Below are 16404 nucleotides of genomic sequence, written 5' to 3' on the forward strand. Positions count from 1 at the left end.
TAGTGTGGCTGCATGGAAGAGAGAGGAAGGGAAAATGTTGGATGAAAATAGGGCATTGTACCCATGATTCACATGACTAGACTGAATGCCAAGATTATGGCAATTTTCTGCTTCAGTTAACGTATTTTTCTTTGTCTTAAATGCTGAGTCTTGGGGGAAGGCCTGGCTGACTGAAAGATTTTTTTTTTTCCACTGAGCCATTCCATCAGCTTCCAGGCTCTCAGTTCAGTTCCTGGTGGGGATGCTTACAATGGCACAGCATACACTAAGCCTGCTCCATGGGTTTAAAAAAAAAAAGTGTGATCTTTTCTAAAGATGTCAAGCCAGCATAATTCATAACAATAAATTGACTTTGCAAAATTATATGTGACTACTTACATGTAACCTAAACCCCAGGAAACAAAAATTGTTTAATTCTTACGCGGTTATGCATTTCAGTCTATAATCTTACCTAAGAACAACGCACTGTAATAAACATAATAGGTGTTGAAGTGTGTGACAAATCCTGTACAAACCTCTTTATTTCCAGGGATAAAACTTATCAGGCTTGTCAAGACGCTACCGGTCAAGTATCTGGAGTCAATGCTGTGCTATTCCTGTTCCGGAGTGATTTCTCTTCCAGGTAACTGAATGAATGGCATGCACTGCATTATGAATTTTGCTCTGTTAAACTGGCATAATTTTTCCACCACTCTTTTACCCCAGGATAACCTAGAGCTGAACTGAGCTGGATTAATTGGGTTTGATTAATCCAGTTACAAACCCAAGTAGGTGCTTAGCTTTCCCATTCCTTCCTCAGTGTCTCCTTACATGTGAGATGCCCCTCCCCTTCCTCATTCAAAAGCCTCCTAAGCCTCACTTCTGCTCCATAAGAAGTTAATATAACAAATCTATTTAAAACCCCAAATTGCCCCCTCTTCTGAGTTTTTTGCAGTGGCTCTTCCCTTCTTTTAAGCTGTTTTGTAGACTGTAAGCTGTTTGGAGCAGAGGCTCTTTTTTATTGTTGTGATTTGTACAATCCTCAAGTCCATAGTCAGCTCTTAACAAACAATAGTAGTGGCAGGCCAGTATTCCTCAAAAATTAACGTATGCAGGACAGATGCTCAGTCAAAAAGCCCATATGTCTAGAGCGGAGGGTTGAGCATGTGTGCGTTTTCACAAGCGCGCAATTTCCAATGTATGTTCATAGGCACCTGGCAGCCTTAAGGACTTAATCTGGATTAAATACTTATGCAGTATTAAGGATTTAAGCAATTAAGACGCTTTATGCCCCCTTGAATCTATAGGGTGGTTTGTGGTCTTGTGTCATTTTAAATCCTTAAAGCATCTTACAGACTTACTACACCTAAATGTGCCATAACCATTTAATAGATGTTAATCAGCCTTTCAATCTTAAACAATAACTTTTGGCCCTTTTTTTTCAAAGAGACCCAGGTAAATGAAATTAAATGCAGTGATTAGGTTTCACAGTTTGCATTTTTTTATGTCAGGAAATATTCTGACTATTGAAAGGTGAGGCTCTTGCAATGACATTGAATCATACATGTTTTGCATAGGTTGTATTTTCTATTATTGTTTCTGATTACATGGAAGCTTATTACTATTACACACACAAAAATACATTAAAAGAACATTTGCTAACCTTGCAAAGTGACGCACTCAAAGACTAGGAAATGCCAGAATTAAGGAGGCGCCCTTGTGCATATGTGTTATGATAGTCTTTAATTACATGATCACATACCACTTGTTCCATGGGATCCCAGCCTCATTCAGTTCACAGGATGAATGGATGGATTCACTATTTTGCTATATCCCCATTGTTCAAAGTGTGGCCCGAGGCCTTATTTATTGCACACTATCAAACCCTGCTCTGAAGACAAGATTATTAATTTCCTCATGGATTTTTCTGTAGTGCTCATGACTGCTTCAGACATTCATTTATTTTCATAACATTCCTGTGAAATAACAGGGTATTATTATTCCTATTTTCTGGATGGATAATTGATATACAGAAATATTAAGGTCAAAAGTATCCACTAATTTTGGGTGTTCAATTTGAGACAACTAGCATCTGATTTTTCAGAGTCCTTAGCATTGTTCTGTTCAAAGGACAGCTCCCATATTAATTTCGGCTGCAATTGTGTGCACTCAGCACTTCTGCAAATCAGGCCCAAACTGGGCATCCAGAAAATTAGGAACACACAATTAGTGACCACCTGTGAAATGTTCAACTCAAGTGTCTTGCCCAGCATCACACAGGAACTCTATGGCACAGGCAGGGATAGAATCCAATTCTCTAGGGCAGCATTTAACTGCCTTGACCGTGAGACCCTTCTTTCTCTTTCTTGCAGTTCCCTGCCTCATTTGCTACACACCTTCTGACTTCTGCCACAGTCTCCTTCATTACACAACCCTGATTCCCTCCCAAGACAAGTCCCCCCATTGCACTGAATGAAGCAGGAGTGTTGTGGGGGAAAAAATAGCATGTGATCATTTAATTAATGGCTGTACCAATGCATAAGCTCAGGGGAGCTGAACTAAGGTTGCACAGGCAACCTCATATTTAACTTTTGAGTGCTTCTTTTGCAACCTGAACAATGTTCTTTTAATGGTGTGTGTGTGTGTGTGTGTGTGAGAGAGAGAGAGAGATTTCCTAGGTTATTAAAAAGGGGAATCTGAGAAGGAGAAATTCCATCATGGAGCACCACAGTGACACCTGTGTGTGTGATATGCAGGGTTGGAGCCCTTAGATCCACAGCACAGATCTTTGCCACTTGAGCTAATGGAGTAACTGATAACAGTAGTAGGTTGTCATCCTCTGTGTGGATCCGCACTAGAGGGGGATGGGACATTTTGCCAGTGGGTTTCATAGATATTTGCTGACAGCAGAGGCATGGTGAGACTCAGAATCTTAGGTTCCATTCCAGGCTATGGAGTGGAGTGTGTGCTAGTGGGCACAGATTCATCTGCCTGTTCCCCACAAGTGTAACCCCTTTCACCCTGTCCCCTCCAACCTCTCTTCTCCCAGTCTTCTCTTCCCCATCCCTGACATCTCATCCCAATTGCTTTGCCCAGCAAATCCTAGTTTCACTCCTCTGCTCTCCTTATCTCAGTCCTACTCTCCTCCCCATTCCCAGTTTCCACACCTAATCACTTTCAGTTCCAATTTCTTGCCCAGGCATTCTCTGTTCATACCCTTCCTGGCTTCCCAATCTGTCTCTTCCTCTGCCCACATTCCCCATTCAGACTAGCTCCCAGTCTGCTTGCCTAGCCAGCTCCAGTCTCCCTCCCCCCAGGCTCTTGTCCTCTTTGCATTCGAATCAGGCAGCTTCCTCCTTCATGATGTTTACGGCAAGTAGGGAGGGTCACTGAGAGCACAGGGGAGAGGCTCTCAGTTCAGGTACCCAGCCCAGAGTCGTCATAGCAGAGAAATTCCTGCTCAGGCCAGGTATATGCTTGTGCTCTTTGTGCACCATCACTGGGAGATACCACTGTAGTGCTCGTAATTCAAAAAAGTGCAGGGAGTGATTAGGGCCATGGCTTTGCCCACTTGCCTTCACCCCTAGATGTGCTGATGAAGCTGAGCCAATATGGGCAGAGGCCGATTATCATTTTGTGGGGCCTCTGGGCCAGAGCAAGTGGGGGGCCCCACCCCACATCTTCTGCCTGCATTCTCTCCTGTGCCTCCTCCCTGGTGCTCCTGCCGGAGACCAAGGTAGGAGTGTGGGGGCTTGCCCTGCTTCCCGGAAAGAGCACCAGGTGGGTGGAGTGGGTTGGGGCACAACAATGTCCATTTTTCCGGGGGCCCCTAGTTGGCCAGGGCCCTGTTGGCCCAGTGGCTAATCCACCACTGAATACAGGAGAAGGACAAGCTCCCCCAATGGAAAGGGTGTATCAGTGACCATTGCTATGGGAGGTGTCTCCAGCAGTCATGGACCTGCCATGGTGGACAATGCCCCCAGGAGATAATGGCCATCTTTCATCATCATCTCCCTACTGCACACTCTTAGCCTGTAATGTCACTTGAATGTAATTTTATGCATGTAATACAAAGCTAAGTGGAACATCAAACATCATGTACAAACAAACTGGAACAGACAATTAGGACCTCTCCCTCCTTTACTTAAAAATCAATAAAGAGAAAATTTAGTTCACTGCAATCTCTCGGACCTTCATGCAGTTCCATAGGATGGAAATCGGTGCAGATTCTGGCTTGGTATGTGTTTCAGATCTTTGCAGATCTTGCTCACATATTTATGTCACTTTCTAAAATTTTTGAAAACTTAGTCTACCTAGTGGAGACACTACTTTTTTTTTTCTTCTTCAATAGCACTGGCTAATATTAACTGTAGATCTCTAACATAATCTCCGAGAATGTCAGTAGTCACCCATATTTTATTATGTGCCATCAGCCATATCTCTGGATTTTTTTCCTTAGTCACTCCTCCTCCACCACTTCATCCCTTGTAAGTGATATGACTGCCACACAGGATGCAGAAGGCAGCCACTTAAGTCTAAACAAGGTATGTTGGCTGTTTGGTTTCCACTTCATCCAAGCTAAATTTTTATATAGCAGATTAAAACAAAACAAAAACAGAGAAGCCAGTGGTTTGACAAGATCAGTGTTCTGCCATGCAGAGGCCCCATGCTCCCCAGAAGTCTGATTCATTTTGCTTCCCAGACTAGAGGGCAAGCACAGCACAAAGATGGAAATGAAGATGGGATTTGGGAGTGTGCGCCATTCAGCAGCTTGCTGCTGGTACGTGAGGCAACTGATATCAAAGGTCTTGTACAATCCATATCACCAGCATCTCCTGCTTTAAGGGGGGACGGCACAGGGCACAAAATGAGGACATTGGGATTCTCTAGAATGAAATGTGAACATTGAAGTCACATCTGTATTGTATGAAAACTAACATGGGTGCCATGAATAACTCTGGCATATTTAAAGTACTTCCTTGTAAGGGCTGAAGCAATATTTCTGAAATCTACCATGTAGATTTCAGTATATAGATAAGAGTATTTTCATTAGAACTAACTTGGTGATTTTGTGGTAGTTTTGTCCTGCCCTTCCTGCCAGAAGAATAGTGGCAGAGCTGCAGATCCTGGAAGAAAGAGGTGCAATGTGGAAGAAAGTGAGGAGAAATTCTCAGATGGGGACTCAGAAATTTTTAAAAATGTGCTACTGTCTCATAATTTTCCTCAGGCTCTGTTTTTCTCAACACAGTGTATACATTTTTAAATTCCCAAATTGGCATATGCATAATTTTGATCCGCACACTTGAGTGAAGCCATTGAGGTACTAAAAATAGAGAAATGGCAACAGGTTGTGGTTGTCAGATGTGTCCCAAGGAGTTAGCACGTGAAGATACACAGGCCAGTACATATTTACTAGACTGAGGAGGCTTGTCGTCTTCATCTATAACCCCTGAAGCACCCTGTGCTTCCTAGTCTCCCTCCTGACTTATTGAAATCTTCCACTCTCTCCTACAGATCCTGCCTAACAACTGGGCCCACCCCACAATAGCCCTTGGAGACCCTTCAGGGGGTTCACATCTCTATATAGTAGAACCCCAGAATTACAGACACTTCAGAAATGGCCGTTGTTCGTAACTCTGAAATGTTCGTAACTGAACAAAATGTTATGGTTGCTCTTTCAAAAGTTTACAACTGAACATTGACTTAATACAGCTTTGAAACTCTACTATGAAGAAGAAGAATGTTGCTTTCCCTTTATTTTTATTTTTTTTAGTAGTTTAAGTTTACACATTACTGTACTTTATTTACTTTTTTTTTCTTTTTCTTTGCTCTCTGATTCTGCGTAATTGTGTACTTCCAGTTCCAAATGAGGTGTGTGGTTGACTATCAGTTCATAACTCTGGTGTTTATAACTCTGAGGTTCTACTGTAGTTGACAGAGTGACCTATATAGATAGACATGGAATGAAGGTTGGAGGCAACCCACTTGCCCAACACCTCCCAATCATGTGGTTGAGGCCATGTGAAAGTACTGATTTTAGAGTGAAAAGCCACACACATAATTCCAACAGGACTTTGTATTAGGAGTGGGGTTAAAATACAGTTGAAAGCAGTGCTTGAGAGAAGCAGCAGACAGAATGTGACTGAAGTCTTCAAAAAGAGGCATTTGTTTGCTGAAATGGGGCTACATGTGCAACTTTGCTATTTTACCCATTTTTGCTCAAGGCAATGACAAGAACTAGTGAGGAGATCTGCAAAGGCACCTAACTCCCATTCATTTGTGCTTTTGGAAAATCACCCCCATGGATTTATATTCTGAGTGTGTGTGTCTATTCATTATCCCAGAAAGGAATTAACTTAGTCTAGACTCTTCTTGGAAGCTGAGACAATATAAGTGAGAAGTTTCACATAAGCCTCTGAGGGAATTAGTTCATTCCTTAAATAATGACAGTCTAGAGAACTGTTTCTCCGGGCATGTCAAGGTCTAGTACTGTGTGTATGCTCTTCTGCTTTCAATTTTCTGGCTCAATTTCTGTTTTATAAATCTTGGTTTTAGGAAGATGTAAACAATGGAGAGTCTCCAGCAACAGTAGGTATGGAATGTGTTGCTCTTTATACTTGCAGATTTCTTGGGTCGTTGGGGAGGATAGGGTGTTTTAAACCTGGGGGAAGAAAAGCCCATTTTTCAAACTGTCTACCTGTTGTCAGAGAGGCTTTAAGGAGATGTTTGAAGGTATCAGCTAAAGCATATAGAAATCCCAGCTGCTCATCCACCTGTGAGGGATAGCTCAGTGGTTTGTGCATTGGCCTGCTATACCCAGGGTTGTGAGTTCAATCCTTGAGGGGGCCATTTAGGGATCTGGGGTAAAAACTGGGGATTGGTCCTGCTTTGAGCAGGCGGTTGGACTAGATGACCTCCTGAGGTCCCCCTCCTGAGGTCCCTCCCAACCCTGATATTCTATGATTGTGTGGGGTTCTGTAGGGATCTGTTTCATCAGTGTGCATGGAAGGCAGCTGGGGCAGATAATGAGAGACTGGGGTCCTGAAATATCTGCGGCATGCTGATGACACAGCTAGGAGTCTTTACTTGAATCTGGACAGCAAATTGTGTTCCCCAGTGGCAGGCCAAGCATGAGATTGCAGCAGCTTCCAAATAGAATGGAATTGACACTGAATCCGGAATTTGGCTACAGTCACTATTGATGGTCCTGCCAGACGGGTGTCCCTGTCAACAGAACGGACACTGAATTATTTCACATAGGCCACTGGAGACAGTATCCACATGGGTCAGGTTTGAGCTAGTGACCTAGAGGTAAAAGCAAACAGACCCTTAAAATAAATATCTTGGTTCACGCACATATCTTTAGAAATAGAGAACAAAGAAGGAAATATAGAAGGCCAAATTGTCAAGTGCTTAGGAGACAGACAGGCTTTGCATAGGGATTGTTGGTAGTTTTGAGAAGGATGGAATTCTCTCCCTGCAGAATATCAGCACCGCTCCCTGGGCTACATCTGCAGCCTCAGGGCTGAGCTAGTAGCCACTGCCACAACCCTGAACTTTTACTCCCTGGAAGACTCTGACCAGTGAATCTGCACTTTTGCAGGTCCCCTGGTCATATCCCTGCCCTGCCCCCACAGTTAGAGATGCAGCAGAACATTGCTGTGAGGCACACAAGGGGAGCACGGACCCTCTATGCTGCCTCTCTGAAATCTGCCCCCATGCTGTGAAAAGGGCTCTTCGCACCTGTACAGGAATGGTGCGGTTTGGCACAGGAAGTATCATGAGAATACTTCCTAAACAATGTGTCCCCAAGTTCTCCCCATGGCTCCTTGCTAGTATTTATGAAATATTTTCAAAGGGGCTTTTGTTTTATAATGAAGTTTTCTTTTGTCAAAGTTAATGTTTTTCTTAGCATTGTTCCATTGCTTTGTGTTCAAAGAAAGAACTGTAAGAACTATGGCAAGAAGATAATGGGGTCAATTATATTCCAGAAGGGGAAGAGACAACCAACGAGAAGGACGTGCAACCCTCTGACACCAAAAAATCAGCCTCTGGCTTCTCCAGAAACACAGCTGGACATACATGCTCACCAATACTGGCCTCTGCCCATGAAAATGGCTGTGTCTATCTATGGACTATTGGGGTAACGTATTTGATTGTATGTTTGGATGGGGTTGGGGGTGAAAGAAGAAAATGCTCCACATCTTCAGCATCCTGCTCTCACCTAACATATGAAGTAATAGGAGTTTTTTTTCCCACTGATCATTATTTCTATGAACGCAATTTAGTGCTGCTTTAACAGCTGTAGCAAAGGGAAGGGGGAAGGGAACAGGAGGAAAATCATGGCTTAGAATAATTCTAGTGACAACTGTCTGAAAAGGTATGTAACTCCCTTGGGGTCCATTCTTTATCTACGTCCTCTGCCTTCTGAGACAGTGTGATGGGCAAGGCAGAGTCTGCAGCTCCAATTATAAGAGGAATTCTGCTCTGTTAACTGACTTATTCTTTGAAAAATAATGTAGCAATAATGGGCTGTGCACCTGTATAAATGAGTAGAGGGTCAGGTATGACTTGCACATTGTGCAATCAGGTTGATGTTGATATGGGTTACAAGACAGGGAAGAGTTTGATTCTAGGTGGATAAATTAAGATATATTATAAAAAGGTTTTAGGGACTTCAGTGGTTTTATTTAACTGTGATATTGAACCCCCCAGGTATAATAAAGCAGCTCAATGTATGTTGTTGGTATAAAATCTGACTAATATGGTTTGCTATTTACTTAATGCATGAAAAATCAAAGCAACAGAAAACATTGCATCACGTGAACATGATAAAATTTCTGTTGCTTTGATTTTTTTGTGGATAAAGTCTGCTTTCCTCTATACTTTGTTTGTTTTAGGGAGATTTACTGAGAAAAGTTTTGCCCTTCACAAAGCATCCTGCAATTCCTCTAACTGCTCTGTGCACCGATATCTCTTCTAAAATGCTTTTAGCAGCCACCAAGGGTAAGTGGTCTCAGTCACTTACTTCTCAGCTTCTCAGTCACAGTTCTCCTGACTCTTTGTAGTGGCTGAAAAAGATTATTGTAAAAACATGCTGGGAATGTGGCAATGAAGGGCCAAAGCAAAACTGCATTAAAATCAAGGAAAGGGGAGTCTATGGGAGTAAAGAATACAGGTTAAAGCCAGAAGCTAACAACACTGTCAGTACAGAGGCTACTTGCAAGAGCAGTGTGTTATATTTTCTTTACACAAAGAACTCCCATATACTTACCATCTAAATTCCCTCATTTTAGACTAAGGGCAAAGATTAAGAATAAGCAAAAGTCCCACTTTCTCCATAACCGGCTGCTGCAACTAAAAGCAAATTGGCGGCTGTTGTTGCACACAGACAGTTAGTTCATGGACAGTGAAAAGTTCCGTATACAACAATGACCTGTGTTTCATAAATAACACAGCAATGTGAGGGGAAAAAGCATTACTGATGCTTCTGCCAGCAGCCCTTTCTCTGATCGTTAATTTAATGTTTAGTGAACCTCAAAAGGTTGAAGGTGGCTTTCATTTGGCAAAACATGCAAAAGTTTGGTTGCTTATCTGAAGCTTATCTAAACCTCTTCAAACTTTGTGACTCTTTGTGTCTTCAAACTTGGCCTGAAAAATCTTCTTTGTCTCCATCTATCTCATGAGACATCAGGTACTTACATTTCTGTTCCTGCTGGAAATCCCATGAGAACAGAGTTTCTTACAGTAATTCCACACTTCCTGCTCTGCTGCTGGGCAGAAGTGAGATGGAAAAAGCTTTTCCAGACCTTTCAGAACGTAACAATGGTTTGAGGTTGACACCAAGGGTACATCTGCATTGCAACAGGGGTATGAATGGGGTAGCTTGTGTGGTCATGGCCACCCTAGCTGTACTCTAGCTAGCTCGCTAAAAATAGATGTGAAGACTCCATGGCGTGGGCTTCAGCACTAGCCATGCAAACAAATGCACCCAGGGAAGTCAGGTGGGTTTATGCAACTAATGCTGAAGTCCACGCCCATGGCATCCTTTTATTTTTGCTGAGCCAGCTAGAGTACAGCTGGCATGGGTATGTCCACATGAGCTGCAGATCATACTCCTGTTTGCAGTGTAGACATACCCTAAAAATGGTCAGAGGTTAAAGGGAAAGCTTTCTCTCCAATCAACTATCCCATATTGCACAGGACGGCAAGGAGTTTTTTTTACTGCTCACGGAGGAGTATTCCATGCTAGTGTCATAGCCCTTTCTCCTACATTTGAGGCTTTCCCCTTTTGGCCACCTGCTTGCATATTACTGGCTGCAGATTCTAAGTGACTGCAAGAGGTTTTCCTACTAGTTCTGCTCTGTGTGTGTCCTGCACACCCCTCCCTTCTCCCCACTGCTGACACCCATTGCTATATTGCCTGGATAGCGTCTGTTAGCCCAACTGCTGCTATCTCCTCCTCCTCCCCTCTCATCCTTTCCCTACTAGGGCTGCCCACATTTCTCTCTGCCCAAGTGTACAGTTCTAGAGACTAGGTCTGCCAAAGGTGGCTGTTGGGACTACCCAGAAGCCTCCTACTGGGAGAGCAACAAAGGGAAGATTTCAGTGGTGATGGAGGAACTGTATCATGGGAAGAAAACTGCAGCAAAGAGCAGTGGAGGGACACGATATCAAGGTAAATGTTCCCATTTCAGTGGTCAGTCTCCCTCCTCTTGGACTGTGTATCCCACATGAGCACACTAGAAAGGCATGAATTATTTTCTTTTGCATTATGCATGTGATTGATCAAACTCTGTCCAGTTTGTCATTTTAAAATGAAAAACGTCACCCCTCTGAAACTCCCTCATGTTTGGTCTATGCAGTAGGTAACTCTGCTTAGTAGGTGACTGTTTTTGTGTGTTTGTAATTATTTAAAATTCTTAGATGCTTTTAACAAACCGTTAAATCTATGCTGTTAATGTGACATTCTTCATAAATAGGCTGGAGATCAGTATTCCATTGTAACATATCGACTAACATTTTCTCCTTTGTTTGCTAATGAAATAGTTAAGTGACATTTACATTATCCTAAAAACTAACTTTCAATGCCCAGACCCTTGGCTTCCTTCTACCTTGTCCTTAGCCAGGTCCTTATCCCTCAGGGGGAGGGATAGCTCAGTGGTTTGAGCATTTGCCTGCTAAACCCAGGGTTGTGAGTTCAATCCTTGAGGGGGACATTTAGGGATCTGGGGCAAAAATTGGGGCTTGGTCCTGCTTTGAGCAGCAGGTTGGACTAGATGACCTCCTGAGGTCCCTTCCAACCCTGATCTTAACTTGGTAGCATATCTAGCAACAGAGGGCCCTTATAAAGAAGTTTGAACCTCTTTTGAAATGATTCTGTTTTTTTGTTTTTTTTTAAACACAGAGGGGCATATCATGCGCTGGAATACTGGCTCATTCCTGGAAGATCCGCAGGATGAAAATAAGGTGAGAATGAAAAATCATTTTTCCACCCAAATAATTTACCATTCACATATGACAGGTAGAGAAAAATGGAATTATACTTCACTATCCTGAGACAAGTTCAGTCCACTTTCTTCCCAGGGCCGGCCCACAACATTTTGGCACCTGAGGTGGGGAGCTCAAATGATATCCCCATGTCCCCTCGCTTGGGCCAAAACTTTGAAAGGTCTCAGTTCTGCCTTCTTCGTGTTCTGCTCCTCTCATGGTACTGCTCTGCTACCTACCCCAATAAAGGAGAACTAACAACTTAAAATGCCTTGTTCAAAAATTTGAAGTAACACTTAACTTTCAAACGCCTGAACAGCAAATGTAACTTTTCTTGTCTGCATAGTAAACACTGGCATTTTCATCTGTTTGAATAATCAAAGTGGTGCTTTCCGTGCCTTCTTGGTTGCAAAGATTTGAACTGCTTCCTGCTGAAGGTCCACAGTCTGGGCCAGCACTCATGCTCTATTGAGATGGTTGCAAGGCTGACCAGCCTCTCCTGTGTCATTGTGGAGCGTAGATGTGTTTTTATTAACTTCAGCTTGGAGAAGCTGTGTTCTCCACTGGCAATTGTTACAGGAAGTGTTAGAAGTATGCGCAGAGCAACAAAAGCATTTGGAAAGAGGGTGGTCATCTTATTTGTGCACATATATTCCAGAACAGCCTTTGGAGTTGATCCTGCTGAAAAGTATCTTGAAACGGCTTTCAGTTCATCACCTAAATCACTCACATCAATGTCGCGCATATCATCATGTGTCAACACTGTCTCTAGTGCCCTTCATTGCTGGTCCCAAATGTACTGCTGTGTTCCATGAGCTGCATGAAACCTTCTTCAACTGACTGTATTGCACAATCTAGCACCTGGTTAAAGAATTCTACTTTGAATTGTTGTTTGGGGTCTCTTATGGGATTATCCCGTGCCTCTTAATCAAAATGTCGTCTTCTTCGGTGACTCTTGTATTCTTGAATGGGTGGGAAAATAGCTTCAGTGTGAAGTTCCTCTGCCAGTGCACTCTTCAGAACGCTTTGAAATCCCTCATCTGACCGGTGAGACTGTAGGTATGACTTTGCTTTGTCCAGTTGTTCCATTGCTCCAGATATATCAAGGTCAACACCTTGGAGTCTCTCTTTCAAAGAGTATGTCATGTCACAACACTAAGCCACACAGAAATTTGAAGTTATGTACGTTTCTGGTGATTCCATTTCCCTCTGCCACTGTTCTCCCACAGACAGTTCCTGTCATAGCATTATCGTCCATAATGGCAACTATGGCATCATCTATCTTCCCAATTTGTTGTTTGATAGGCTTTATCGCCTCCACTCGACTTTCCTATCATGTGACACTCGGTAGTTTCAGTGTCAGAGAGGATGTTCCCAGATGTTCCTTCAAAATTTGCCATTGATGAGTTGATGCAGAGAAAAATACAAAGATGCTTTGAATTACATTAAAAAATTCAGCAGCCTCCCTAGAAACTGATGCTGCATCACTGACCACCAAGTTCAATGAATGAGAACTGCATGGGACAAAAAAAGCTTGAGGGTTTAACTCTCGGATCTGTGTCTGCACTCCTCTGTTCTTTCCTCTCATGTTGGCACCATTATTGTAGCCCTGACCTCTCACGTCAACTATCGCAACGCCCGTATCTTGCAGCTTTTTAAGAAGCACACTTGTCAGACCAGCTCCTGTAGTATCATCAATGTCAATAAATTCTAGAAAATGCTCTCTGACAGTCACCATTACAGGGACATTTTCCTTAGGTTCTGTTGTTGTTAGAAAATGCACCATTAAAGTCATTTGTTCCATATGGATGATGTCTGGAGTGCAGTCCAGAATAACAGAGTAATACCTGGCCGACTTCAGATCTGCCACAATCTTCTGTTTGACTGTTGTTGCCAGTAACTGTATCATCTCATTTTGAATTGTTTTTCCAAGGTAATGATGTGTGTACATTTCTTGGGTGGTCACTCTTCTTAGATGCTCCTGGAGTACAGCATCAAACTCAGCCATCAGCTCCACAATTTTAAGGAAGTTTCCATTGTTTGGCACATACAGCTGATCTGAAGTGCCACGCAGTGCTAGGTTTTGGGTAGCACGCATTCTCACAATGGCAATGAGCCGTTTCAGAACATTTTGCCAGTAAAGAGACTCTGATGCAATCTTCTCTTGATGCTGATCATCTATGGTGGCCTTTAAGCTTAGTCTCATCTCAAGCTCTTTCCACCTATGGAATGCTCTCTGGTGATTTGCTGCCTTCTCATGGCATGCCAGATTTCTAGACAGATTTTTCCAGTCCTTGGTTCCTGTAGAACCCAATGTGGCTGGAACATTGGACTGGAAGAGTTTGCAACAAAAAAGGTCTGCAGCATTCTGGGTTTTTAAGTACATAAGCCATGGCCTCTCCACTTTGTCACCATTGGAGATTTCAGGCCAGTAATGTGTTGGATGGAAACTGCTATTTTCATTGTCTTTGGGGAACATGAAGTTTTTCACTTGCTGTGGCCCATGCAGTATAAGGAAGTCCCTCAGGCTACTGCTCAAGTGGGTCCACAGTCCTGGATCATCTAGACTTAAGGAACTAAACTCAGCAGCAGCTGTTTCTTGCACCTCCACCACACTCTTCTCTGATTTACACTTTTCTTCAGGAATGTGCATGGTTACATCCATTTGAGATGGAGATATGGATGGTGCAGTAGCTGCCAGGTCACCTGCACTCTGACTAACTGGAAGATCAGGCATCTCCTCACCACTCACATCCTCACTGGGGCCAGAAGGCTCACTTGTGAACATTTGTGTCTATGTATCTCAGGAGAGCTCTTTCCTGCTTAGATAGAAAAGCTTCCTTCGCTTTCTTTCTTTTTCTGAATGCTGCCTCAGAGGGGTGTTTTCTTCTTTCACTCATGACTGCTGTCCTGTGCCAGCTATAGTGGCTCTCAACATTCAGAAAGGGACAAATAAGCAGGCTGGTAGCAGGTCCTGAGGGAGGGAAGATATCAGCGTCTTAAGGGCTAACTGGCTCCTACTACTTCAGTTGACTGCCTGTTCTCCTCAAGTGGGTTCAGGGAAGCAGCAGGAAACAGGAAGCTCCCTGAGAAGCTGGTGTTAATCAGTCCAGGCTCCTGGGGGTGCTAGAGAGGTACATAAGAAGCTCCTCCTCCTCTCTCTCCCTGCAGCTCCTGCTGCTTTCTGTTATTCCCTCTCACCTTTTCTCCTGCCTGCCTGTTATGTCTCTTGTGCCCTCCTTCCTCCAGCACAGCACTCCACCATCTCTGTGCATCTAGAGCAGAGAGCATACATATGCACCAGCAGCAGACACAATTTTCTACACTCTGGGTCCTAGTGGTGCCCCCACCACAGTCTGGCACCTGAGGCGGCCACCTCAGTTCGCCTCATGGTAAGGCCAGCCCTGTTTCTTCCTATCTACAAAGAGTAAGTCTATCCTTTCGGTCTGAATTGTCTATTTCAGACTGCAGACAACATGAAGAACAAAAGTAAAATGTCCCTGGCATAACTCCATTGTGTTCAGTGGAGTTACACTAGGGATGAATTTAGCCTCGTGTCTTCATGCACACTGCCTTCAGCCTGTTTTAAGGGCTATCATAACCTCACTTCTTTTGGGTCTGATGACAGCTTGCTTCTGTCATAAATATAAAGGGAAGATCCCTCCTGGCCAGAGGAAAAAACCTTTCACCTGTAAAGGGTTAAGAAGCTAGGATAACCTCGCTGGCACCTGACCAAAATGACCAATGAGGAGGCAAGATACTTTCAAAAGCTGGGAGGAGGGAGAAAAACAAAGGATCTGTGTCTGTCTGTGTGATGCTTTTGCCGGGGACAGAACAGGAATGGAGTCTTAGAATTTAGTAAGTAATCTAGCTAGATATGTGTTAGATTATGATTTCTTTAAATGGCTGAGAAAATAGCTGTGCTGAATAGAATGAATATTCCTGTTTTTGTGTCTTTTTGTAACATAAGGTTTTGCCTAGAGGGATTCTCTATGTTTTGAATCTAATTACCCTGTAAGGTATTTACCATCCTGATTTTACAGAGGTGATTCTTTTTACTGTTTCTTCTATTAAAATGTTTCTTTTCAAGAACTGAATGTTTTTTTCATTGTTCTAAGATCCAAGGGTTTGGGTCTGTGGTCACCTATGCAAATTGGTGAGGATTTTTACCAAACCTTCCCCAGGAAGTGGAGTGCAAGGGTTGGGAGGATTTTGGGGGGAAAGATGTTTCCAAACAATGTTTTCCCAGTACACCCAGATAAACATTTGGTGGTGGCAGTGGAAGTCCAAAGGCAAAGGGTAAAATAGTTTGCACCTTGGGGAAGTTTTAACCTAAGCTGGTAAAAGTAAGCTTAGGAGGTTTTCATGCAGGTCCCCACATCTGTACCCTAGAGTTCAAAGTGGGGAAGAAACCTTGACAGCTTCGTAAGGACACTGTAGTGGTAACAATGTTAGAGTGCATAGCAGACTGAAATGTGGCCAGCGATGGATTTTGTTTTGTTTTGCTTTCCTCCCCTCAGCAAATAAAGCAGCAGCTCTACTGGCGAGCTCATTCCACCAAAGTGGTCAGCCTATTCTATGAGGAGGAGAAAAACCTGGTAGTGACGGCCTCTGTGGATGGTTCTGTCAGGTACAGACATGGCTAACATTTGTTATTGATTTTAACCTATGGATTCTCTTTTCCCAGAGCTCCCCTTTTTGCCTGACTTTTGTCTAGCTCAGAACTGAAATAATTTTAGGTATCTGTTTTGGTGAGGAAAAAAAATCAGTTCTGCATGTGCACAGCTTAGCTTTATACATAATACATCCACTCTCCCCCCCCCGCCCCCACGCAGAAGTCTCAGATACTTTTTGTTTGTTTGTTTGAACCCCACCAGTCTCTCGAAATGTCCAGAGATGGACAGTCAAGTTTTTCTACCAATTGTGTGAAATTGA

The 16404-nt window shown here is 43.2% G+C and overlaps 1 protein-coding gene across 1 annotated transcript in view; it reads left to right on the forward strand.

Moving 5' to 3' along the window:
- Window positions 1–16404, forward strand: part of WDR64 (WD repeat domain 64) — a 129475-nt gene that overhangs the window by 102841 nt on the left and 10230 nt on the right. The window contains exons 17-24 of the mRNA XM_074948905.1: window positions 530–622; window positions 1069–1086; window positions 4439–4523; window positions 6535–6571; window positions 7971–8122; window positions 8880–8985; window positions 11387–11448; window positions 15990–16099. Coding sequence (XP_074805006.1) covers window positions 530–622; window positions 1069–1086; window positions 4439–4523; window positions 6535–6571; window positions 7971–8122; window positions 8880–8985; window positions 11387–11448; window positions 15990–16099 — 663 coding nt within the window. The remainder of the gene's footprint in view (window positions 1–529; window positions 623–1068; window positions 1087–4438; window positions 4524–6534; window positions 6572–7970; window positions 8123–8879; window positions 8986–11386; window positions 11449–15989; window positions 16100–16404) is intronic.

Source organism: Natator depressus, chromosome 3 (assembly GCF_965152275.1).
Source record: "Natator depressus isolate rNatDep1 chromosome 3, rNatDep2.hap1, whole genome shotgun sequence".
Lineage (NCBI taxonomy): Eukaryota > Metazoa > Chordata > Testudines > Cheloniidae > Natator > Natator depressus.